This window comes from Choristoneura fumiferana, chromosome 11, assembly GCF_025370935.1.
Source record: "Choristoneura fumiferana chromosome 11, NRCan_CFum_1, whole genome shotgun sequence".
Classification (NCBI taxonomy): domain Eukaryota; kingdom Metazoa; phylum Arthropoda; class Insecta; order Lepidoptera; family Tortricidae; genus Choristoneura; species Choristoneura fumiferana.
Window position 1 is genome coordinate 5802446 of NC_133482.1, and position 27876 is coordinate 5830321.

The window sequence follows — 27876 nt, forward strand, 5'->3', positions numbered from 1 at the left end:
TAATAAGGAAAATCATGTAATTACTATAAAGTACATAAAATAATAATACAATCTATGACATGCTTTTATCACTTAATGTCATCCATCATTTTACAATTATTATTAATCTCAAAATAGTACGTAAAGTATATCTAAATTGTAATTATAAAACTCGTTCTGCGGTTTGAAGTTGTAACAAATAACTTTACATAACATAACACTTAAACATATTTTAATACTTATGTATTCTTGTACATTCATAACCCTATCTATATACCATAGTATACCTACATAAAACAAGTTAAAATAACGGCGACGAATAAAAGAAACGGCCAAGTGCGAGTCGGACTCGCGCACCGAGGGTTCCGTCGAGGAAACATCACGTTACCTGGGTTGAACCTTTTCATAACAACTTCGCTATGATTTCTTTGGTAGATTAGATGTATGGGATGTCAACATGACATTAGTAGCACAAAGGTTCCACCCTGGTGATTCAGATTCCTTGACTGTACCTACATATCATTACTATTGTCTCTTGGACAATGGACAGAATAACAAACAAACAAAAACATAGCCGTATTTTTTGAAATATTCTATGATAATTTAAATAAGCAGACTTTTTATGGGGCTTCCTGTAATCTACAAACAAATACGACTAAGAAATAGGCCAGTGCGCGGAAACTTTAAATTACGGGAGAATTTTGTTTATTCTTAATTTTTTCCGGGAGGCGAGAGATTTAAATTTTCAGTTCTAAATTCCTGGAAACTCCCAGAATTCCGGAAGAGGAAGGAACCCTACTCCCAGCTCAAGCTATCAAAATCTGTAAAGTAAGTTATCTCAATGGCGGATCCTCACTTTCTGATTGAATGAATCAGACTTCAGCTAGCCAAGAATCAGTTTTAATCAAATTGCCCAACGATCATGTACCTAGCAATATTTATAATGCCCGGACAATGTGATACCTAAATAATGAAGTTAAGATAATAATTATCACTTTGCCCGGGATACTCGTACTTAGCTTCATAATGCCCAGGCATTATACATAAAGGCCTCATTAATTACTTGGTCCATAACATATGTACTTAATATCATTAGTATATACTTAGCTAATTTACTCTTTTGACGCGGTAATTTTTTTGATCATCGCCATTATAGGAGCGATCTGTTGTAGCACCTCTTCCAAGTCGGCGTCTGTTTCGACGCCGCAGTCGAAGCCGGTATAAGTATTGAATTTCCGGCACTTCTGCATGTACTTCAACCATTTTGCATCATTTCTCAGGCATAAAGGGTTGCCGATGACTATCAGCTTGGCCTTCGCTCGAGTTATCGCAACGTTGAACCGCTGAAAAAAAAATTGCCTTTAAAACTAAAAACCGGCTTTAATGCAGTGTAACGGATGTGGTTTTATCGGAACCAGAAACGGAATCGTAACCGAAAACGGAACCGGAACCAGAATCGGAGCGTGAGTGATAGGTGGACGAGATGTTAAGGGTAGTCCTACTAAGCCTGAGGGTTTATTGCGTAACGTTTCTGACACTCGCGATCACAATCAAATGATAGTTTCGAATACATAAACTGTCATTTGATTGTGATCGCGTTACATAATTAGCCCTCTGTATGTTTTTGATGTACGTCGCTCATGTCGTCGCCGCGCTAAGCATTGACAACCGATGTAACTTCCGTTTCAAAAGTAACGGAGCCGGAACCGATGGATGTTTAATATCAATCGGAAGTTCCGTTCGACGTAACGGAAACGGAATCGGAGCTAACATCCGTAAACCTGCCTGATTGCTCCATACTATGCTGCAGAATACCATTGTTGGTCAAAGTACACCATAAAGCAGCGTTTCCACCGATATTGTGAGAGGTGTTTTGCGAGCAATGTGTTTTTCATTAACTGATACACGTTTCTATTGGTTAATGACAAACACATTCCTCGCAATACATAATTGCACATTACTGTTTTGTGTCAATACCACGATAAGTAGTGCGTGAAAATCAAATTCAAAGATTCCGCTAGGTTCATACAAAATGATTACAGGTGAAGCTAACATAAGTGTTAAGCGTTCGAACTGAGATTTGGGATACAAGGGTAGCATGGCTTATCTAGGGTTACGGGACGGATTCACACAAGGGCCTTATCATACTTGCGATTTGCCGCGTAACGAATTCGCTACGAAATGCGTAATGATTTTGTCGCGAGTGCTCAGCGAGTTTGTCGTGCCTAGGGCTGGGACGCTATTTGTACGGGGGCTACAACGAAATTCAAAAATCGAAGTTCGTATCGTACCGTTCCTCTCATTCTCATATTAAATAATACTAGCGTCTGTGGGACGGCAAGATACGAACTGCGAATTTAGCACTTCGTAGTATAGGGTCAGTCACGGAGTACGCAGCGAATTCATTGCGCGCTCGCGGTGAACTCGCTGCGAGCTCGCCCCACTTTCAGCTCGTCCGCAAATCACCGGTGTGATAGGCTGTAAAACACTTACTTGGGCGCTATCAAGGAAGCCGAGTTGGAACTTCGCGTCGTGCCCAAACAAGTCGCAGTTTGCGCGTACGCACGACAGTATTATCACGCGCTTCTCCCTGCCCTGGAACGCTTCCACCGTCCCCACATCGATCTTGGCCAGTCTAACTTTGTCCAACGAATACATAATTCGGTCCACCTGCCAAATACAACTGTCAGTTCACATCACACTATAGCATACTTTTGTTAACTTTTATACACTTACAGCAACTATTGACTAGGTACTACTTATTTTGTATCAATAAGTACGCGTAGTAGTTCAATAGATATTCTAAGAAGAAGAAGCTCTAACACACGGAGGCTCGCGACGGATTCCACCATTTCTTTCCACTCGAAACTCACTATACTCGTAGCATATGCAGCGTTTCCACCATGAAAGATGGGCGAGGATATTGCGTTGCGTGCGAGGAATATGTTTTTCATTATAACCAATAGAAGCGCTACCTCGCCTCGTTCCGCTCAGCTGTTTCTCTACAGATGTGCAGTTGCGGAAAGTTTCCAAAAAGTAGGAAAAGTTCTCGGAAACTTCTGACAATTTTCACAAGAAATATAGTAAATTTAAATTTATGAAACGGAAAGTTTTAATCTCCACATAAAATTGTGAGAAGTTTTCGAAATTTTCCTTTAAGAAAATTTCCGCAATTTTTGAAAGTTTCCTTTGTGACATCAGTATAGCTGTTTCCACCAGGGATGTGCTGTGCGAGGATGTGTAAATGAACCGTTTCTATTGGTTAATGAAAAACACATCCCTCGCAACACAACCTCGGACATTATTGGTGGCAGAATAATTACTTCAAATAAAATATAGGTACTTAGGATAAAGGATAAGTCATTAATTTCGCACAATTACACATAATATGATGGATGATGATGATGGTTCCCAAGCAGTGGTGTAGCGTGTGTATCAGCCGCCCGAGGCGGAAGATAAATTTGCCGCCCTATTGTTTTAGTTTTTAAAAACTATATCTACTATATAGGGGCTGTTTCACCATCCATTGATTAGTGTTAACTGACGGTTAAATGTGATGCCGTCTCTATTTGTTTTGTTCGAATAGACGGAGACGGCAACACATTTAACCGTCACTTAACACTAATCAATCGATGGTGAAACAAGCCCTTAGTCTACAAAATGTCATTATTGTACCATTCATTAGAAAAAGGGGGTTCCCCGATTTTATCACAGTATAAAGTAATGAAAAATTTCGTGTTCATTCTAATCAGTCCGACAAAAAAACCGCTAACAGTATTTTGTATTTAAATAAAAATAAGCACCTGCATAATATAAGGCGTGATCACACCGATTTCTTTTTGAGGCACTTTGTGCTGGTTGACCAGTGCTTCAGCGTACGATTTTACGATTTCTACTTCGATATCGTTGAAGAAACTGTAGAAGAAATAAAATTAGTTTTATTATGATAGTAGGTACCTAATTTTCATTTTCATTTAATTGCATAAATTTCACTGTAAAATATAATATGTACATGTAATTATGACTGTTACATAATATACCAGAATTTATGACAACATCGTCAAAAGTAACATAGGTAAGTAATTATCTAATATTGTGAGACCCATTGGGGGCATCCAAGTTCAGTAACATATGAGCATCTATGAGATGTTGAAAAATCCCTTAATAAGGCAATCTGAATGAGAATGAATCGTACCTGGGAGATTTACCTTCCCTCTGTTCTCGGGACAGCACACCGTGGAAAATTATAGCACGGCTCAACTCCTTTTGCCCCAGAATATCTTTAACACTGATTCTGTCCCGTTGAGCTTGACTCTATAACATTAATTCAAACAGATCACTAAAAAGTGAATTTTGACATTAGCAATATATATATATATAGATGAGACAATACGATGATAGCGCTTATTAGGCTTTAAGTAACATGTCAAACACTGCGACATTTACCTTATAGTTGAATACTCGTACTCAAAGCATTATAGGAAACCCAGCTGCAGTAGGCAGATATTTGTATGTTTTGTTATTTATCCTCACGATCGGATAACACAGTGGTTAGAGAACCTGACTAAGCAAGTTGAGGTACCGGGTTCGATTGCAGCAGATATTACAAGCTTTTACCCGTTGTCTGTCTGTCTGTCTGTCTGTCGGTCTGACTATCGTCTGTCTGTCTGTAGTCAAATCTTGCAAGTTAAATTTGATCAACTTCCAGTAGTCAGATTGACTTGAAATTTGGAATACTTATGTAAATCGCGTGACAATACAATAATCTAGTAGTGACATCCTGGTAGTCCAGCCAGGATCGTCTCCGCAGGACGGAACTCTTCAACGGTTAATAGCACCGACTTGAATTTTGGTATTCAATGGGTGACAATGCAAGTACAGTGAATAAAAAGTATAGTCTGCAAAAAAAGCTTGTAAGTATTAAAAATTAAATTTCTATGGTTAGGTTACTTTTATGAAAATACAATTGTTTATTCTAGACATGTATTTAAGTATTATATTTATATCTATCTATTTATACCATATATACTACTTAGTACCCATAACACAAGCTTTGCTTAGACAGTCACCAGCGACACAACAAGCGTGCATAAATACTTATCTGATACGACTCTATTTCTAGGGCCGGAAGGACGTGTCAGATATTTTTGCGCGCTCCACTGTGGCAGATATTAATGCTGGTGACTGTACTTCGGGACCGACAATTGGTCTCAAGTGTCCCGTGGCATTTATTTATTCATCTTTTTATGAAAGAATACTACTTAATCAAACGTCTACCTTCAGTTCTCCATTGTAGAACAATTCGTTCGGGATGCTTAAGATATCGGCGTGGGATCTAAAGTTTGTCTTCAGTTTCATGAAGAAGTTCGGGTCAGGATTCTCATCGGAGTACAAGTCGCATTTGTTCTTGAGGCGCTCCATCAGAGAAACACCTGGAAATATACCATAAATTAAATAAATATACCATTCTGTAATTTCTGTCTTCTTAACACGTTCACGAACACAGAGCCTTTTTATAAATTTCTTGATATGTCACAAGAAAATCTCAGACAAAAATAAATTACGTCCGTGTCCCGTGTCCGTCGACAATGTGCTCTGCGAGCCGCTGTGCCGCCGTGGAATCACATGCAGATATACTTAGTATGTTATGTACTTGCCTTTTACACAAATCCTCCTACCTATGACAGCCGGCTACAGCCGTAACGTCCACAGCCACAAACGTGCTGTGTCACAACAGGCGTCATGTCCCTAATAAATGTGTGTAGAGCAATAGGGTTCGGGTTACCTTGTAATTTTTGCTGTGGCACAAGCAAGGTACCATATAAACCCTATGAAAAGTTTATGGTCACAGACGTAGTGCAGAATCACAAGGGCTTTTATTTACGTCTCTGGACGGACTGTCCGCGAACGTGCATGGCCAGCGAGCGGCGTCTTTAGCCCACGTAGCGCCCGTGTGCAATTATTACTTTAGCGCCATCTAGGAAGCGCGTGGTCAAAATTGAATAGTACAAAGGGCCGCAGCCGGAGCCCCTAGCACCGCTGCGCCCGTGTGCAACGCAAGCATGACGCATGATTTTGTTCAACAGCAGTGTGGCACACATTAGTATCGCAAGAAATTGATGACTGGTACGGCTGGTTTGAATGGGTCCCGACTGTTGTTTTAAGTTAGCTACTTAACAGCTAGCCCACTGGACTTGTTTTGTGTTCTTCTTTTTAGTATTTTATAAAGCAGTCGGGTTTTTGATTTTTTTATTTCTTGCATAAAGAAGAAGTACCTGTTAGACCTATATGGATTTATTTACAAAATGTTAGGATAGCCCTGGATAAGAATGGCACTCCCACAGTGATAATTGCATTTCTTTTGTTTCATTCATTCGCGCCAGCTCATTATGAATCGACGCTATGATATCGCAAAACGAATTAGGTGGATGGGATTTAAATGTTTTTCTTGGGTTAGCCGCTCCGTCGCTGGCCCTCTCCTACCTCACTTACCTTGGTCTCTGATCTCCCAGCTGAAATGCAGACGCCCCAGCTTCCGGGGGTCTCTAGCCAACACGAGCGCGCCTCCCCGCACCAGCAGCCCGCACACCGGCACAAACGCCGCCGGCTCCATCGCCTCATCACCTCGCACATACCTAGCCCTTGAGCCTTCGCCTCCTTACTGACGCAGAAGGGTCCCAGCTGCCAGGGGTCTCCGGGCAGCACGAGCGCGCCTCCCCGCGCCAGCAGCCCGCACAGCGGCACCAACGCCGCCGGCTCCATCGGCTCCTCACCTCCCACATACCTAGCCCTTGAGCCTTCGCCTCCCTGCTGACGCAGAAGGGTCCCAGCTGCCGGGGGTCTCCGGCCAGCACGAGCGCGCCTCCCGGCGTAAGCAGCCCGCACACCGGCACCAGCGCCGCCGGTTCCGACGCTTGCGCTGCCTCGTCGATGAAAATGTGCGTCGTATTACGGTCGTATTTTTTGTACTTTAATTCCCTGAACATCAACAAAATGAAGATTGGTTTTTTGGAATCTTTTTGTATTTTTTATTTCAATTCCAAATTTTTACTTTTACGGTCATCCCAAGGTCATCCCGTAAAACCATCCACCACCATCAGTGGTGTAGCGGTATAGCACGCGGTCCGGATTACCGAGGACCTGGGTTCGATTCCCAGTGATGGCCTTATTTTTCTTTTTTTTCTGTGCATCTATATTTCAGTTTGTATTTTCAATCAACGAAATAGTATTTAGTATTTATTTATTTGGCAAAAAACATAAAATACATAACGACTTATTCTAATAAGTCTTACAATATTATGCACCCTGGTAGGGTATATTAGCCACATAATAATATAACGTTTTAAACTTTCGTGATTCTCACTCAGTCAAAATATACGGGCGACTTATCACGCTATTTTTACGCAAGTAATATTTTACCTCGACGTTTCGGCAACGTTACAGTTGCCGTGGTCACGAGTAGACCACGGCAACTGTAACGTTGCCGAAACGTCGAGGTAAATATTACTTGTGTAAAAATAGCGTGATAAGTCCCGTAGGTATATGGTATTTTGACTATTTATAATAATGTTATCTAATTCTATTAGGCAACTAAAAATTATGATATCCTATACGTACTTGCATTAAAGCTTAAAAACTACGGTTACATTATGTTATAAATTAAATTAGACTAAGTTATAAATTTATAGTGTCGTTCGTGAAATAGGCCCATTTTTGCCATTGTAACCATTACATAGGTACTTATTTATATCCAAAAGTCAATAAACAGCGCAATTAGTACCTAAGTATTTCGGTGTCTAAGGACGTCTTGTAAGCTTTTTTAAATCTCGATTTAAGGCTTAAATTCTCTCGATTTAAACTGACAGTTCTTGTATGGATCTGACAGGACTTAAGACCACTTAAACCTGTATTAAAAAGCCTGCAAGTGGACGTAAATCATAGGTATTAGAATTGTCGTTATGTTTATGTTTAGAATTGGATTAATTTTTTGTAGGTAGACCGTGCCCGTGCTGTGATTCGGTGTAGGTATATTGTGTTGTGCAGTAAATATGTCTAACTGATCTCTGACCGATAAAATATCGCTAGATGTCGTTAGTATCGTATGGTCCGTTCAATATTTCTGTAAAGTTTGTCATTGGTTTAAAAATAAACTAGATTTTGCCTGCGACTTCGTCTGCCAAGTGTCTGTCGCTAACAGTTTATCACTTTTCCGCAGGAATTATTAAATTTTCCTCAGAGTAAATATCTCGTGAAGGGTACCAACCACACTATTATCTATTCTGTGGTACCACACAGCAGACAGTTACTTTACATCAATTTACAATATTAGTACGGATGAGTACTAAATCTCGAGCAGTTAGATACTGTAAAGTGAAACGGATCTCTCGTCGTCAGCGACATCTAGCGAATTAGCGATATTCTGTATGTGAAAAGACTCTCATTAATCCTGAATTATTAAAACCTGTCAAACTTTAAAAATAAAAGAAAATACATTTATTCACAACAAACACAAGAGAACAAATAGACAATAACGAAGAATAGAATGTGTCATTGCATTGCAACCGGACACTGGCTTAGCATAATGCTGAAGCGTTAAAACACGCCAGCCACCTTTCCGTTTAATTCAGCTGTAAAATTTTCTCAGATCCACCAACCTGGCGAACTTCGCCGCATGTATGAGCGTCGTGATCACAATCCGGTGATTCAGGAAACGTTTGATTTTGACTGGACTCCAGTTGGCTCGTTTCGACCCGTTGGAATACGGCTCCAGAACCTTTGGCATCTCTTCCCTGGATTGAAATTAGAAATTTATCGTGTTGAAAAAGAGCGCTTTAGAAAATAATATTTTTACGTACGTTTAATTTTTATTCACGCCTATAATTTAATTTATTTACTTAGCCAGCCATATTGTTTTATTAATGTTGCTGATATTAATCACCATCCAAACCCCCGTCTCCCATAAAAAAAAGCTAAGCAAAGATGCCCCACCCCTCTTTGGGACTACGTACGTACCTACCTAATACTTGAATGATCCCAGGTCCTAAAAGTGACCTCTAAGTAAGTTATTACTAACCATGGCCGAAACTCTGAATTGGCACGGAGGATAAACTCCTTGTCTGAAAAGAGTTTCCTGTATCGCACGAGCTTGGAAGCCACGTGGTCCGCCGCCATGTTGGAATCCGTGCACACGAGAATGCGATTGTTGGGGTCCCGGGCCAACTGAAAATTCAATTATGTATTTTTTATTTATTTATATACAACTTAGGTCGGTAGGTAGGTACCTACTACACATATTTCAGCTGTGCGAGCTTTTTCTTTCTTAAATAATAAATAAGAGTGCTCTGCACAAATTAAGTGGTTAAGTTGAACGGCGCGCGCGGTAGGTATGAGCAGTATTCTATTCTATGTCTAACAAACACGACCTGTCTGTCATTTTGTCGCTTGTCGTGCCTATCTGGAAGGGCGCAAAAGGCATGACTCGCCCGGGGCCTAGATTGCTAAGGCCAGCCCTGTTTTTCCATGCTAGAGGGGAGAAAGCGCTTTCCTACATATCCTTTTCCACGCAGATTTCGAAGGAGAAAGCCTATTCACGCTGCTAGTAAGATGAAATCTATGTTTAAGTTATAAGTGCATTGTATTTTATTGTATAACTCTTTATTGTAAATAAAACATATGAAAATAACAGTTAGTAAAACAAGGAGATATATGTAATATGTACATACAAAGGCGAACGTATCCCTTAAAGGGATCTTTTTCGGTTAACCTTTGAACAACCTGTGTACCTGTAGTATGGCTTCAACGATGGTGACAGTCTTGCCAGTGCCCGGAGGTCCAAGCACCAGGTAGGGCGCGGTGCCGCTCGAACCCCCCACCACGTGCTCCACAATCGACCGCTGTTCGGGATTCGCTGCCACTTGCTTGTTAAAAAATCTGATGTGCAATAGGGAACAGTTTAGAGGAAAGACACCAACAGAAATGACGAGGTGGATAACTTTATGTAGTTTTCAGTTTGAGGCCATTAAGGCTAGTGCTAGTAGGTATATATTGATATACTTAAGTACATTAGTTAAGTAAGATATGCTGCGAATTGCCAACGAACCCCTGCATTTCGAGAAAGTTCCATTGATTGATTCAGGCGTTACTTTGCAAGATCATTCGATTCACTTACTGGTCGTCCGGGATAACATTTACTCTGGGCGGGTTTGTTTTCTGCGGGAAAATCTTAGACGTAGCGAACGAGCTTTGAACGTCGGAGACCGCTTCGTGCATGCGCTCCAAAGGCACACGGGACATGAAGAAACGGATGTCGAACTTGGCGCCTGGTACAAAGTACCGTTTAAACCTGGAACATCAGAATTGGGGTTAAGCCGCATTCACATTTGTCTGTTGTTTTGTGTTGTGATGCTCTCTGTCTTTTTCTCTCTCTATAGCTGTGATGCGACACAAAACACGAAATATGTGAAAAGTAGTGTTTAACGCGAGACTAGACAACCATAATGCCACTCGAACTATAGCCACCCTCGCTCTGCTCGGGTGGCTAAACATCTCGTCTCATTATACCTTGCTTTAGTCCCTTGTTGAACAATCTACTATTATAGTACAAGTAGCAGTGGTGTCATGTTACATATTGGTAGACCTAGATGAGAAAAAATACGTAGGTAGGTACGAACTAATATTTTCCTGTCTGCAGTAAGTACAAAATTGTTGCAAGTACTCACTCCGTTGCAAATTCTCCGAATACAGCACAGGTATCCTGTATGTCCGTTATGAGCGATTCAAACAGAATTTTCTTTTGGCCATGAGGTCTGACATGAACGAAATCACCTAAAAATGCGAAAAACTTAGATACTTAAATGTTACAGATTTTTTCTTTAGGTGCTAAGTATAGCAGCAACGTGAAGTAAACATTTCACTCAAGCAACCGTGAGAGAAGCGTGAGATAGGTGAGTATGTCTTCGGATGCAACACCCCGCTTTTAGGGCCTTTGCATACCGCGATTTTTAAACGCACCGTCGACGCGCTTTTGTATAGATATGTACAAACGCAATAAGCACGCGAGCTGCATGTTTGCTCTATGATAGAATGAGGGCTATCGTTTTTTGTCTCACTAGATGGCGCACTGTTGCGTGAGGTTTTTAAGTATGGCTTTCAAAGTCTGTTATTACGGGCGTGAAAACAAAGTTTAGATTAAAATCATATTTAATACACCTTAAAACCGTACCATAAAAATATTGAGCATGCCACAGTGTTGCATAGTCCCCGTTTTGTTCGGAAAAAAGGGAGGACAAAGGTTTCCGAAAGACAAAACTGTCTCAAAACACAGACTTTCATTGCCCCGGAACGCATATTTGCCATAATTAATTTCAGATATTACAAAATATTCACAATTTTTTTCTAATTAAAAATAAACCCGCGTAGCTCACTCAAAAACTATGAGATTTGACATTTCGGAGACCTCACGCTACACTAGCGCCTCTAGTGGCGAATTCATTCGCGATAGCCCTCATTTAAGTAAAAACAAACCATTACCTACTTTGCTCACCCACGACCTTATGATGATAGCTTATGATGTCTATGCAACAAATGTGTCTTTACTTTCGCAGCTCCTCCAAAGCTACACTAAAGCGCTCGGTGGTTTTATGCGATAAACTTGAATCAATATTTTAAAACGATTGGCGGGAAAACTATTAGTAGGCATAGGTATTATGTGACTTTGAAATTTATCTATCTATCTAACTTAAAGGGCCAGCAGTTACTGTATCTATCTAACTTAAGTCGCCAGCCAGTGACTGTCACAAGTCAAGATAATCAAAGAAGTTTTAATCACTAACTTACGCAGCAAAGTTGATTTTCTAATTATCTCCAAAAATGAACATAAACTTTTAAATATTTTATACTTAAATCTACTACTAGACAAGTACTATCAATCAGCTCTAAAAATATTGGTACCTACTTAATTTGTTAGCACCTTATATACGCGGTGAACGCAGCGGCAAACGCATGTTTGGTAATTAGATTGCGTGGATTGTGATTGGTTAGATTAGATGTGCGTCAAACGCAGCGTTTATCGCATGAACGGACCGAGCGCTTAAGGGAACACACAAATCACACAAACCAAACCCAACGCAAACCAACTATCACCACCATAATCTCACTACGCTGACGCGTTTCCTTGAAGTAACGCCTGAACAATAAATTGCTCTATGAAAACAAAAACGCGCTCGATAATGATGCGATCGCGCGTGTTGATGGTGCGTTTAAAAAAATATAGGACTGACGTCAAAAAAATATAATTTTTAATTTAGTTACGATGGCACGCCACTGGCACTTGGTTTATCTAACCCTACTTGAGTTAGACTGAACTGAGGCATATATTAATTCATCATCATCATCATCATCCCAGCCTATATACGTCCCACTGCTGGGCTCGGGCCTCCTCTCAGATCAAGAGGGCTTGGGCCATAGTTCCCACGCGGGCCCAGTGCGGATATATTACTTAATTGAGGCATATTAATTAATTGCCCATAGCAGTATGGCTCGGGCCGGGCGTAGCTTATTAATTAGTGCTTGTTGTTTCAACAGCGACAGATTGTTCGACTAAGGTCATAGAACCGGTTGGATACCTGAACGAAGCGACCCTTAGGGGCCGTCCATAAAGTACATCACACTAGTTTTGACCCTTTTAGAACCCCTTGCCACACGTATTACTATGAAATTTGCAATTATTTTGTTTCCGTGCCACAAACAACTTGACCCCCCCCCCCCCTTAATGTGTGACGTACTTTATGGATGACCCCTTTCTGTGCATGCGTGCGTGCATGTGCGTGCGCTTGCGCGTGTGACTCGCTACTAGAACACTACTGATAAGAAAATGAACATGACATAAAAAATAGTACGAAAATTGAACCGTCTCGTACCGTCCACGTACCGTCCCTCTCACTCTCGTATTATGTTGTATTGGCGTCTGCAGACGGCACGATACGTTCGAATTTTGCACTTCCTAGCCTAGTATTATAGGGCCTGTTTCCACTTGATTCGCTTGCACACTTGTAATCCGTGTAGCCGAAACACAATCCGTGGTTGTAAACCAAGTTCCTGCCAAGGTCAGCTTAGTCAAGGAGGACACTGGTTTTCAACTGTCTGGAGCGCGGTGTAGTATGTTATCTAATGAAGTTTTACCAGGCATGATACACGGTCGCTTCTCTGCCAGCCCAGGCACCGTCAACGCAAAAGAGTTTGCCCATTGCCCAAAAGGCAACAACGGTACCCCCAGCATGTTGTAATTCTGGAAAAAGATGTAAAAATACGTGCTGTCAATTTAGCGTTGCATTGCATACTTATATTGAAGATTACAGTGAAGAACTACGAACTTCGATTTAGGTATCTAGTTATACCAGTAGTACCGAACCTTGCATTTAAAGCCCAATGGCCAAGGTCAGTAACTGCATGCCTTTGCCCACGTCCCCGTCTGTGAATAATTCGCTATGCCCGTACTATTAAATACTTTATTAGACCGTAATTAGAAAAAATGTGGCGTTATCTGGGAAAAGGTACCTTGTTGTCGGTATTGAGTTATTGATATCCCCATAATCTACATACATTTAGCTATCAAACCATGTAAGAAACATGCATGTAGGTTTAATAGATATTTTTTTTTCAAATGTTGAACCTCAAAGCCAGAAAAGGTGATTATGAGAAAATTGAATTCAAACTTATACACCCAATAAAAGTATGTTGTTGTTGGAAGTTACATAGATAACATGCTATTTGAGGAGTAGATTGTACGGGCTTTCAGGTTTCAAGAACAATTTTGCATAAAGTAAAAAAAAAGGTTGATGGATTTTTTTTACTTAATTTTCTATTTATAGTATATTTCCATTGGATTTTATCGAAGGAAAAATTATTATGCGTAATCGGACACTAAATAAGAACTACTCCGTTTTGAATTAACGTTGTTTATTGTATAAAAAAACTTTGTGGTTTACAAATGTAATTAAACAGTCAAAATCAACAAACGTTTATATTTAATACGCTAAAACATAGCCCAATGAGACCAAATTAACTCAACAAACCTTAAAAAACTAGTTTTTTCAGTCTCAAAATCCAAGGTAAAGTTTAGTAAAAAGTTGGTACAATCACTATATATTTTCGAAAAGGTGCCTTATCGTCGGTGGTTAAATATTTAGTGATTATGAAGTGATATCATTTGAAAACGACTAATAACTTACGATTAATTTTAATAGTCTTAATTTAAGAACACTGTAGTATTAAAACTCTTACCAAAAAGCTATAATTTTGTTTCAACACACTAAATGATTAACGTATTTGAAAAGGTACCTTATTGTCGGACGTAAAATGTTTAGTGACATAGTTAAGAATAAGATCTAAAAAAATGCTTTTGATTTGAAGTTGTAACTATTAGGCGTTATTATTATAACTATAAATCAACCTCTAAAGACCAGCAGGTGGTAGGACCTTGTGCAAGGTCCGCCCTGATTGCTACCACCATCTTGCTCGCTAATCCTGCCGTGAATAGCAGTGCTTGCATTGTTGTGTTTCGGCGTGGAGAGTAAGACAGCCGGTGAAATTACTGGCATTTGAGGTATCCCATCTTAGGCCTCTAGGTTGGCAACGCATCTGCAATCCCCCTGGTGTTGCAGGTGTCTAAGGGCGGTGGTAATCTCTTACCATCAGGTGACCCACTTGCTCGTTTGCCATCCAGTCGAATAAAAAAAAGACAAATGGGCGTAAATCGTCAATAAGGGCCTTATCAAATTTGCGGGAGAGTTGAAAGCGAGGCAAGCGTAGTGCAGTGAATTCGCTGCAAGCGTATAACGATTTCGCCGCAAGCGCGCAACGATGTCGCTGCTGCGAGCGCATAGCGAGTTCGCTGCTTTAGCGCCAAAAACGCCATATTGTAGACTTTCGTATAATAAGTAAATAGGGCGTCTTCGGCGCTAACGCAGCGAACTCGCAGCGACATCGTTGCGCGCTCGCGGCGATATCGTTTCGTGCACGCGGTGAAATCGTTACGCGCTCGAAGCGAACTCGCTGCGCGCTCGCCTCGCTTTCAACTCGCCTGCAAATCGCTAGTGTAATAAGGGCCTAACTGGCTACCGCCTAATGGTGGCCAGTTATTGATGATTTACCTTACTCTAATTAAACGCATTTTATGATGATTCTGATTGACGTTTTTTACTCGCCGACAAGCACCGCAATGGGCCCGCGTGGGAACTACTGCCCAAGCTCTCTCATTCAGAGAGGAGGCCTGTGCCCAGCAGTGGGACGTATAGGCTAGGATGATGATGATGATGATGACGCGCCGATAAAGTACCGACGTCCGACACGTCTTCCAAAACGATACCAAGCGCACAGAAAACATTCAAGAGCGGCACCGACAATAAGGTACCTTTCTTACTAAACTTTAAGGGTGTTTTGACTCATAAAAAATCGATTTAAAAACTTGTGTCTCTGTCAAATTAAAATTTAGACCCTGCTTATTAATATAGAGTAAAAAAAGAAAAAATGTTTTTTTTCGACATTTTACTTCAAGCGCGATTATCTCGGAAACTAGAACCGACAACAAGGTACCTTTTCCCAGATAACGCCACAAATAAACGCTATTTGCGTAGGTAGGTACCTTCATATTGTTAGCAATGCTCACTTCCTCACACCACAGCAAATGGCGGAAATACTGAATGTAATTGTTGTGTATCGGACCAGTTTCATAGATGAGTCTGTAAAAATATAAATTATCATGAAACAGAAGAGATAGATTTTCAGTCGAATAACTACTGAGGCTGCGCGCCTATATTATCTTTGGTCATAATTTCAATAGTCATAATTTTCTTTCGCCCCTTAGCCCCTTTTAATGTGGTGATTGTATCAAAAGGTAGAAATTCAAAAGAAATATTATTATTTGACATAACGCTTTTAGTCAGAAATAGTGAATTTCATACGTTATTGGTCATGACAATTAATGTGGTACTTGTACTGAAAGGTTGAAATTCAAAAGGAATATAATTATTCGACATAAGGCATTTCTGTCAGCTGGTACTTTTTGTAAGGAGTCACAGTTCTAACCTAACCTACTTTTCTGGCAGCTGTTTTTTGTAAGGGGTCGCAGTCCTAACTTTTTTTTTTTCCCGGGAGAAATCTGCCACCAGATACCCCATTTATTATTAGTTATTTATTTATTAGTTATGTGGTGTTTTTACCCACTAAAACCCCCGGGATGTTCCTTCCTCGCCGCCCTGCCAGCGATCAGCGGTACAACGGAATAAACCGCTACATCGCCAGGAGGCGGTTATCCGTTTCCGGATTCATCTTCTAGGGGAGCCATTCTTGAACCCCCTTTTCCACCAATGGCATGCTAGGAACATTTGGCACGCCATCGTCCTCGAGGACCTTGCACTTGCGGGTCACGGACGTCCCCGTGTCCGTGGCCTGAGGTCCTTAATTAAGGTGGGAGCTGGCGATCTTGGGCGATACGCCGGCGCCCAGCTCTCTTGCGGCGCACAGGGTCGTCTGCTAGCGAGTTAGACTTCCTGGTCCGCTCGGCGCTTTCCTTTTGTGACATCACTTCCTCACAGAAGAAAATCGCCGCTCTCCACGCATCCTCGCATTTGGTCATTCCATGAACCAGGGATATTAAGGGCCCACGACCACAGCAAGATCTTGTCTCTCAATGAGGGCTATCGCGAATGAATTCGCCGCTAGAGGCGCTAGTGTAGCGTGAGGTCTCCGAAATGTCAAATCTCATAGTTTTTGGGTGAGCTACGCGGGTTTATTTATAATTAGAATATTTTTGTGAATATTTTGCAATATCTGAAATTAATTATGGCAAATATGCGTTCCGGGGCAATGAACGTCTGTGTTTTGAGACAGTTTTGTCTTTCGGAAACCTTTGTCCTCCCTTTTTTTCGAACAAAACAGGGACTATGCAACACTGTGGCATGCTCGATATTTATATGGTACGGTTTTAAGGTGTATTAAATATGATTTTAATCTAAACTTTGTTTTCACGACCGTAATAACAGACTTTTAAAACCATACTTAAAAACCTCACGCAACAGTGCGCCATCTAGTGAGACAAAAAACGATAGCCCTCATTGCCCAAGCTGGGCACACTTCTAGTGTATGTTGGGCAGTGTCTTCGGTACAACCACACTCATGGCACACTGGAGTTGGCTCTCTCCTTGCGATCTTATACAGGTACCTCCCGAAGCATCCATGCCCCGAGAGGACCTGTGTTAGCCGGAATGTCAGTGCACCATGCTCTCTCTCCAGCCAGTCCCTAAGCACAGGGCGGATAGCCTCCACTGTACGTATACCTGCAGTCGGGTGCTCCAATCTGGTCCGCCAAGTGTCTACCGCAGCTAGGAACAGCTCCTTCCTCTTTGCATCCTCTTTGCCGTGGTGCCGGCCATAACCTAACCTAACCTGCTTTTTTGTCAACTGGTCCTTTTTAAAAGGAGTCACAGTTCTAACTTTCTAATGTTTTAATGTATGTCATGTATTATTCCTGAATATTAAAATTAGTCCTTTAAAACATTAGAGAATAAAATGGTATGAATAATAATAATAGTAAATATATAAAAAATATGAACTACAATATTTATGAAAATAAACGATATGCCTTTTGATATTATGATGATCAATTTCATGACTTCTGTCTTGTATGCCATGCCATGTAACATTATTCTACTTAATCATTATATTTATTTCGCGTTATACCTAGCAACGATTATAACTAGTTATTGATAATTATGACCAAAAATAATTTGGGTACCAAGTTTTGAATCGAAAATTGAAACAATAAAATTATGGGTGTCGAAGGGATCCCTGTATTATTATATAATGCCAAATCTGTTATGCGAATTCATATTATGAGAATTATTGTTATGTGAAGTAAGGGGCTCCTACTAGCGGTCGACACCATACAAACCTTATGTTTTCAAGTAATGTATTTTGTGCGTCGGTACTCAGACGCCCATTGGCACCAATTTTGTTCAGACGTTGCTGTTCCAAGTAATTAAACACAGTCTTATAATCCTCGTCGTTCTTCGACGGTATTTGGTATTTGTTAATTTGTCTGCGAAAATAGAAAGTTTTATAGTTTTTATTAATTATTGAGTTGAACTACGTAAAGGCATGGCACGGTCAAAGACTTTAATTCATGAGCCACCATATGGAACCTTTTCAAAGGAAAAGTCATTCAGATTTTCCTTGTTAATGAGATGTCACTGTGAAATGGTTCCATGGTGGCTCATGTTAAAGTCCTTGACCGTACCCAAACAGATTTGGACACAACCGGCTAGGTAGTCTCCTAAAAATTCTTATTATCAGAAAATATTGAACACGATTATTTTCGTCTGTCGAAAAATTATGAACATGCACGGCCTGACGTCACTTTGACGCGCTTAATTTGTAATTTGTTATGTTTATTAAATGAAGAGAAATAGGTAGGGTCCAATAGGATTCGCGCTTCATCCATTCATTACCTGCCATATTTAGTTTTTTAGCTTTTTTTACCGTACAACGGCAAAACCTACTAGACACTGGTAAAATTGTCCTCCAATGGACTAATATAAAAAAAAAATTACGTGTCCAATATTTTCCGATCGTCTGACTGCATAATATATTTTTTTTACCCAGGAAACTATCGTTCCAATCATGCATATATACTTATAATAAAAAAAAATGAAACGTTTACATTTTTCTCTGTGCTGCAAGCGACGATACTACTCTCTCAGCGGACACTACTTCTTGTGTGTACGGGTTATTAACTCTTCGTTTTAGATTGTTCTCCCTTTTTACAAACACCACCTGAAAGATGTTCGAAATTGTATCGGTTACTGACATATATATTAAGCTCGGGTTACCTAAGATAGCGATGCCGGCATAATAGCGACCGTAAGTACTAAGAGCTTGTCCAGAAAGGGCGAATTCGCCGCGATTCTCTCGCGCGTATTACGCGCGACCGTTGCGTCCACAAGGTGCGTACCAACGCGCGAGCATTTGGGCACTCAATACGTGCACTCGCTCTAGAGTTCGCGCGTTAACTGGACGCAACAAAACGCGCGAGTCGAGAGTCTGGCGTAGTGCACGCGATTTACGCGCGTATTTTGAATTCGCGCGATGCTTGTGGACGCGATGTACCTCGACAACGCGCGTATGAATTCGCGCGATACGATTCGCGACGAATTCGCCCCTTCTGGACAAGGTCTAAAGCGGTGAATGACGTCACGAGACCGTTTTCTAGTGCAGTTTCCTATAATGTCGATATATGACACGTTATCATTATTTATACATGGTGTTAAAAATTCATGTACTATAATTGAACCCATATTAAAGCTACTGATTACGAATACGATACAAATGAAAAAACATTGAAATTCGAAAATAGTAAAAAATATATTGTATGGAGATAGTCTTCTTGTGACTCAACTTCCATACAAAACTTAATTATTTTATTCAAATTTCAATGTTTTTCCACTTGTATCATATTAGTAATCAGTAGCTTTAATATGGGTAAAATAATAGAACCTACAGGGATTTTTAACACCCTGTATAAATTTCGTTTTTCGTCACTGTATTATGGACGCTATAGGACCCCACCGCTATCAGAGGAAACCAGAGCCTTAAGGTTATTCCGCCAGGCCACAAGGGCGTCGATGGCCGGGGGGGGGGGGGGAAGTATATATATTATTATATACATATACTTGCCCCCCCCTGCCTGGCAAGGGCGTCGCCAAAGGGGAAAGGGGAGCAGGGAGGAGCAGCTGCCCCCCTAGAGATTCAAAAAAGTTGCCAAATTACAATCGCCGTGGATGAAGGCTTGTACTACAAGTGAAAAGCTTCATGTGCTCTAAACTTTACCTACATTAGTTACATAATTTTCTCATTCTTCCATATATATATACGGCTACTTTTTTGAATCTCTAGGGGGGCAGCTGCTCCTCCCTGCTCCCCTTTCCCCTTTGGCGACGCCCTTGCCAGGCCATACTGAAAATATTGGTGCATTGATGTCTAGCTCTAAAGGCAACTCGATTTGAGATTCTTACAACGAGCCCTGATTTGTTTTGCATCATTATATTTTAGTGTTCCATACCTCAAAAGGAAAAATTGATCGATGTTCAGTGTACAGTCGCCAATTGCCATCAGATACTTCGGAGCGGTCAAGATGGTCAAAAATATCGAAACATGAACTCTAATACCTTAATAATAGAGTGCATGTTCCGATATTTTTGACCACCTTGGCCACTTCGATATATCTGATGGTGACTGTACCGCGTCAAAGGCTGACTAAGTAGGTACATTATGAATCAAAAATTCCTATGAAAATCTCTACGTTACAGGAGTATTTAGTGAAATTAAATCAATAACCTACTGATAGGTAGGTACAGTCAAGTGTAAAAATATGTACCACAGACTCTATTCCGACGTAATAAGGCCGTAGTAATAAATTTTTGGGTAGTTCAAATATATACTTATTTTTGCACTTGACTGTACATTTTATGGCTCAGTTGAGTACCGAATCGTCTATCTATGAAACAAAATGACCACGACTTGAGATGGTCTAAAAAGCACATGTCCAATTGTGTAAATTGTCCATCCATATCTAGTAAAACACCCAACTTGCATAACGTCCATGAAGGCCAGATGACATCAAGTCTGTATGTAAAGTGGTGAAAACTGTTATGTTAAGTGTGAAAAAATTAGAAATGTTTAAAAATGTTTGAATTGCACAAAAATTAACTTAATGTCGCCCGTAAAGCTGAACGCCAAAATCACAAAACATCACGTAAAACATAAAATATCACGTAAGTCACGATGTAAAGAGATTGATGATTTTTTGACGTTATGCTTTTTGGTCATTCTGCTACTCCAACTAACTGCTTACAATGAGATTTGACGATTTGCTTTTTTGGGTGACAGTATTTTTGACAAGTAGTTTTGATATTATACCACACGAACTAATTCTGCGTTATAGTTATGGATGTAATGCTAATGGGGCAAATCATTAATAAGACGTCTGACATTTTGCTTGTTGGTCAATTTACATCGCCGCTGGATATTTTGCTACATAGAAGATTCAGTAGGTCTGATTCCATTTTAGGTGTGATCATGATAAGCAGGTCAATCACGGGTCATATTTACATAAAGGCTTAACAAAATACTATAACAACGCTTACTGGTATGTACTCACTATTTCTTTATAAATTACGATGGGTTGGTCATTCCCCACAGCAAGAAAAAAGAAGTAAATAGACATTTGGTATACTCCAATAGTCTGGCTTTCGAAAGTGATCGAAACTTGTTCTTTAAATTTTTGTTCTGAAAATATACAAGATAATAATTTTATTAGAAAGAAAGATAATATCTATGAGAATAATATTTCTATTTGCGAATAGCTATTACACAGAAAGATATCTAATAGTATTTGAAGCGATAAAAACACCCTAGTGTTGTTTTTATTATAATTGGCACTGGCAGCAGAAAGATTCTGGCGCTTCACCGGCCGCTGCCGCGGCACGCTCGCTTCGCTTGCTTGGCTCGCGCGCTGTTGTGGCATTTTTGGCCGCAGTTCTAACCTAACCCAACCTACTTAGCTGCTGCTACTGTTCTAGCGCTTCGCCTGCTGCTGTAACAGCACACTTTCTTTGCTGGCCTTAATTTAATCTTAACCAATTCTTATGATAGCTGTTCGTTCCTTTAACTATGTCATTATGCCATGGTAAGTTTAGCACAATTTAAAATTCTGTGAAAATACAATAAAAATCAGCGATACCGATGTTCTGCTATTTAATATTCTGAGAAATGACTATTATTCGAACTGATAATTATGCAAAGTACATGATTATGCAAAAGTATCATTCGGCTAAAAAAAATATGTTATACTAGTGCGAAGTGTATTACGGAGAATCGATATTATACAAGATAAAGGGAACCCGTTTATTTTCAGTTAAAGCCTTTGCCCCGTGTCATTTGAGACTAGGCTGTATCACAGAATAACTAATAGTACCCAACCCACCGTACAAGATTTGCTTAGTCCCATGATATTTATTTTATTATTTATTTACTTATTTACCGTAGTGTACCTATCTGGAAAATGAGGTATTTAAATTACTTCAAACTTGAATAACTCACCTGGCTGAATGGTGTGAGCACAAGGCACATCAACATTTTTATTGTGTAACGTGAAATTAAGCGTTCGTTTTTTATTTAGCATCACAATTCCTCCGAAAATAATCTCGTGGGGATTGTCATTTCTAAGCGTGAATGTCAACCGGATTTCCACCTGCGGTCTTACCTAAAAATTAAGATTGTTTTATTATAGATATATTGTAGCTAGGTTGAGTTTCTTTGCGAGATAGAATCCGGAATACGGAAATTCGTCGAAGAACTAATGTCACCGACAAGCTGTAAAAATACTTATGCAAGTAAAATTGGCGGGACACATCGCTCGAAGAACAGAGGGCCTACTCCGAAATTCGAAAATCGAAGTTCGTATATCGTACCGTCCCTCTCACTCTCGTATTAAATAGCATAAAGTGTCAGAGGGACGGAACGACACGAACTTCGATTCTCGAATTTCGGGGTAACCGGGGGGGGGGGGAAGTTCTCGAGTGGCGACCGAACCGGAAGACGAAGCGTTGGCAGGCCTCCGGCTAGGTGGACTGACTGACGACCGACATCGTGAGAGATGCCGGCAACCGGTGAATGCAAGTGGCGAGTTGTCGTTCATTGTGGCGTTCTAAGGGGGAGGCGAGGCCTTTGTTCAGCAGTGGACGTCTTCCGGCTGATGATATGATGATGAAAAACAACGTCAAACGTTGTTTTTTAATTATTAGAATTCTATGAGCACAGGTGTTCGCCAATATTCGCCATACGGTCAATCTTTTTTTACTAGTATTTTACTTACGGATACTTCAAGTCTACACTGTTCTTTGTCAGTCAGTAAAGGCTCTGCATTGTACGCTGTTGGTATCACGGAACATATCACATTAATGCCATCTCTATTCTCAGAGAACTTTTTCCTGCAAACAGATAAGCGTTACACATGGTTCGATACGATTCCCAAATGCTTCATTTGCTATTTAAACTTTTTTTTTTACAGTTTTTTTCGGAAATTGACGAGGTGACTTTGTAAATAAATTTATTTTTATAACAAATCAAAATAACTGAACAAACCAAAAATTTACAAAACTAAAAATTACAAATAAAAAATACCCTGGAGATCGCCCACTTGGGGCATCGTCCCCAGGACGGAGGCCGCATTGCCCCTCATATTTAAACTGTTTCATTTCCCAACTCACGATTTTCTGAAACCATGTTATTTTCGGCACTTTCATAAAACAAACCTAACCTTACCTACTGTGTTTTATAAAACCATAAGAAAGTACATCGTGAGAGTGGCGGGAAACCGGTGGATGCAAGTGGCAAGTTGCCGTTCATTGTGGCGTTCTAAGGGGGAGGCCTTTGTCCAGCAGTGGACGTCTTCGGGCTGATGATGATGATGATGATGAAGAAAGTACACTGAGATTTTGTTTGTTTTGGAGAAAATCGTGGGTTGGGAAATAAAACCGTGAATATGGCAGAGTGGTCAGTTTAGTTTTGAAGCTTGCAATCGAATTGGCGGCGATTTAATTGCATGCTTGTCACCAATGTGAACTCAGTGTAAGATTATATTATATTATAATTATAACGCAGTATCACCGAATTACCAAGTGTCACCGATAAGCCAAGGTTTGTCCTATTTTCTAAGTAAATAGAACATCTTTTATTATTGTGTTTCAAGCAATAAGAGCATCTAAAAATCTAATTTTGCAGTTACCATTTTCACGAATAACTCAACAATTATGTTTTGGTGCGTCTTATGTTGTACCACTAACCATGAGTTTACAGTGACCGTACTCGATAGCGACGGCGTAAATTATTTGTAGAGGCGCTGTAAGTAACAAACTGACGGAAGAGAAATGAGAAAGCGGGCTTTGGGCTTCGATTATACTGCTTAGGTACACGTGTATTTTTTTCTGAGAATTACAATAGAGCCTAAACTGGACACGTTTTTGTTTACTTTTACGATCTTAATGACTGTTTAGTGTGCCAGATGTCGATACTGCAACCTAATGTTTACAATACAGCTGGTTGTTCTAACAGATATAATTCTCTGAAAATATCAGTTAAATGTAGTCGCTTAAAGAGATATGTTGTAATAAGCAATATCGTAAAAAGCAGTGTTTTTTATTAGGCGGTCTAATAGAATTCAGCCAGGACCTTTGATTTTGGTCAATATAACCGGTATGTTGGTTGTTCTAAACGATGTCGTAGTATTAAACGGTTTTGACGTAGTTAAAATTGATGAATTGAAATTGAAATTAGCAGTTTGGCGGTAATAAATAAAAAAAAAGTTTTTTTCAGGGTTTATTGTTTTTTTCACTAGGGTCATTACAGACGGACTGCACACCAACTGCAACGTGTTGCAACGTAACCGCAACTGCCGACTGGGCATACATTTCTCGTTGCAGTTCGATTGTAGTCGGCAAAACTGCACTCTGACTGCAATTGAAATGTATGGTGCAGTCGGCAGTTACGTTGCAGTTGGAATGCAGTCCGTCTGTACTGGCCCTTAGACCTAATTGAAATTTTGTTTTACGATTAAGTACGTGTCATATCTACCCTATTGTCATAGTGTACGTAGCACGGGCACGGCTGAGAACAAGGAACGTGAAGGTGTAGTTTAAATGGATTCTTAGAAGCTCAAGTTGAATGGCGGAAGCGTGATACCTACCATTTATAAGTGGATAAAATAAATCGTTTATCAGGAACGAAGAGGCTTCAGTAACCGATTTTATTTAACAACTTCCTGCCTTTTTTAGGGTTCCGTAGCCAAAATAGCAAAAACAGAACCCTTGTAGCGACTAACCTATATTAGTGCTTGAAAGCTGTAATTTTGCATGGATATATCTTTTACCATACCATACCATTACCATACCATTAAACGAGCAATTTTTTTTTATATCGGCAATTCGGGGATCTTGGTAACGGCAAATAATCGATCTAGACTCGGTCTCATCTCTGGGAAAATTGTGTTTTTAAAAATATAATTGTTTGGAAGTACCTGCCTTTGTGTACCTACACGCAATATGATCGATAATTTCTGATAGTTTTGACATCAGCCATTATCAGTAGGTTAGGTAGTATAGTCCTGTGACCGTATTGCATAACGTTCTGACGCTCGCGATCGCAATCAAGTGACAGTTTTTGTATGCGAAAAATGTCGGCCAAAGTGGTATGGTAACTTTAAGTCATTTTAGTTTTTTTTTGCCATATCCAGTTAATGTCTATGACCAGCACTATTTTATTTCCAAGTTCACTAAAACAACTTGGTTACCTAAACGATCGCAAAATTTGTTACAAAATATGAAAGCGAAAATTAACTACCTACTTAAGTATTTTTGTGGAGTTATCGATCATCAAATTATGGTGATATGAGGTGAAATCACATCATCAGGTCACTAACTCTAGTCTAAGGGCCGGTCTCACCACTTGGCGACTAACTTTTAGTGTCATATAAATAGTAATGTCGTCTTTGTTTATTCGGACAAAACAAACAGAGACGGCATCACTGATATCTGTCACTTAAAGTTAGTCGACAAGTGGTGAAACAGGCCCTAAAAATTACTAACTGACATCTAGCTAGGTTCACAATTTAAGAGATAAAAGTACCTAATTATCGCTCGACAGTTGGAGCTTATACCGTGACTTATATTATATCATATTACATATGTCATTGCGATGAGACCATTGCACAATTATTAAAAATATCTCACGCCATAAAACTTTAGTTTTTTTTAATTTTCGTAACTTTAAACCTCGGTATCTCAAATCAGCAAAATCACAGATTACAAGAATATATAGTAGCTAGCTACATAGTTGCTAGCTTTGCAAAATACGACTTTGACACTTTTCGCTCTACCTATGACAATGCGAACGATATGTAGGTAAGTACCTACATATAGCGTTGTAGTTGTACGCCGGAGGTCTTAGCTTCAAATTTAGACTTTTTTATTTATAGGTAGATTTATTTACTAATCAATATTTAGTTTGTGTTTTATTTTAAAATATTATTATCATCTCGAAAAAGAAACACGATATAAGAAATTGCATCGTGCGAAGTTCGGAGGCACCAAGTACCTACCTACTGTTGCATTTATGCTGACAAAGTGGGAAAAGAAATTGTAGAAAAACATTTTTTCAGGGTTTTTAGGGATAATTTACTATATGTAGATAGATACTCACTTATATTTCTCCAGTTCGAGCAGTCCGGCATTTTTCAAGTGCTTTTTAGTTCCCTCGTGGCCTGCTGGGACATTGTCTTCGGAGCAGATAACACAACGGCTACTCATTTCTCCGAATTAATCTAAAAATAAACGTTAAAAGTTACGCCTGGCCATAAGTATATTACGAAGTGCGAAATTTGAACTTCGTATCTTGCCGTCCCGCTGACGCTAATTTATTATTTACGAGTGCGAGAGGGACGGTACGATACGAACTTCGATTTTGGAATTTCGGAGTAGGCTCTCTGTCTGATCTTGGACGAATATGCGCGTCATTAAAAAAAAAGTGCTTTAGTTAACTAGGTTGTTATTTTTATTTAGATAAGCAGCGAAATGATTGGATTAAAAAGCTAATAGTTAAAACCGTATTAATATCCGTATCCGCATTACATATATCTAGGACTGTATATGAATATAGCTTTGAGTATACATATGTATAGTCAAAACAAGTAGGTACCTATTTTTAATAATTTCTGGCGTTCATGTTACACATTGGCAATTCCACTTAAGAGTAAGTTTGAAAAAAAAAACAGTTTTGCTGACTGAACCAAAATTCAAGTCAACCCAACCATTGGAAGGGAGTCAATTCTAACTAAGAACCTACCTAGATTTGACCCACACAAACAATAAATGTAGGTACTGTCGCCATCAGATATTTCGGAGCGGCCGAGGTGGTATGTGGTCAAAAATATCGTATCATGCACTTTATTCTTAAGGCGTTAGAGTTCATGGTTCTATGATCTATGTTGATATTTTAACAAAACCTACCTATGATATAAGATACCTCATTATATTAAGGACTCAAAAGATAGCGAAGCAACTCTGGTCACAGAACATATAATAGTGGTGCAGCGCTACGTCCCACTGCAGTACCACTACCATGAGTTTACAGTGACCGTACTCGATAGCGACGGCGTAAATTATTTGTAGAGAATTGTACAAATAATTTACGCCGTCGCTATCGAGTACGGTCACTGTAAACTCATGGTAGTGGTTTTTCCCACGCGGTCCATGTGTGGATTGGGAACTTCGCTCACCTTTGAATTTCTTCGCAGGTTCATACAGGTTTTCTCACGATGTTTTCCCTCACCGTAAAGCTCGTGGTGAATTTCAAATGTACATAGATGATTTCGCACATGAATTCCGAAAAACTCAGAAGTGCGAGCCCATAGGTATTCGATCCTTGATCGTCTGCTCGAGACGCCACGGTTAAACCTAAACCAATAGGCTGCCGCGGTTTCTTCCTTCAAACAGTTTTAACTTACCTGTGAGGGTTCTATTACAATCCTGCGTCTGACTCGTGTAAATAAGTGAACAATTCGCCACGTTCTTATGATCGCAGGAACAGAAGACACTATTGTAAACAGATGAAATGAACTAACGCACCTCTAACTTATGAGTTTGTCCGTGAAATGAATGAGGCATTGTACATGGGTACACCACACCAGTGCCACACACAATGGCCCACACTTGAGTGTTACCATTTCTGTCCGAGAAAATAATTATTATTTTTATTACTATTATTTATATCTGTTTTGGAATGGAATGGAAT

At 39.9% G+C, this 27876-nt stretch overlaps 1 protein-coding gene across 2 annotated transcripts; it reads right to left on the reverse strand.

Moving 5' to 3' along the window:
• Nucleotides 1-27812, reverse strand: LOC141432567 (putative helicase mov-10-B.1). 2 transcript variants are annotated; one of them, XM_074094187.1, is made up of 20 exons: nt 27590-27812; nt 26287-26407; nt 22907-23021; nt 22132-22294; nt 21191-21318; nt 18695-18807; nt 17927-18073; nt 15620-15716; nt 13159-13264; nt 10698-10803; nt 10148-10321; nt 9762-9909; nt 9053-9198; nt 8634-8768; nt 6764-6957; nt 5257-5411; nt 4175-4293; nt 3783-3894; nt 2473-2649; nt 1-1322 (listed from the first exon to the last, which is right to left on the reverse strand). In XM_074094187.1, exons 2-20 carry the CDS (start codon nt 26391-26393, stop codon nt 1092-1094), a joined length of 2673 nt encoding a protein of 890 aa, XP_073950288.1. In that variant the 5' UTR covers nt 26394-26407; nt 27590-27812; the 3' UTR covers nt 1-1091. The 2 variants fall into 2 exon arrangements, with proteins under 2 accessions (XP_073950288.1, XP_073950290.1); XM_074094189.1 differs by having other exon boundaries at nt 27711-27804.
• Nucleotides 27813-27876: the final 64 nt, after the last annotated feature.

What these genes read in the sequence shown, in the direction of transcription:
- LOC141432567 (XM_074094187.1), bottom strand. Translation starts at nt 26,393, where the DNA reads ATGAGTAGCCGTTGTGTTATCTGCTCCGAAGACAATGTCCCAGCAGGC. An exon ending in TCGTAATTTATAAAGAAATA is followed by an intron (nt 18,808 to 21,190) that starts GTGAGTACATAC and finishes AACATCTTTCAG; the next exon opens with GTGGTGTTTGTAAAAAGGGA. An exon ending in GGCGAAGGCTCAAGGGCTAG is followed by an intron (nt 5,412 to 6,763) that starts GTATGTGGGAGG and finishes GTATATTTCCAG; the next exon opens with GTGTTTCTCTGATGGAGCGC.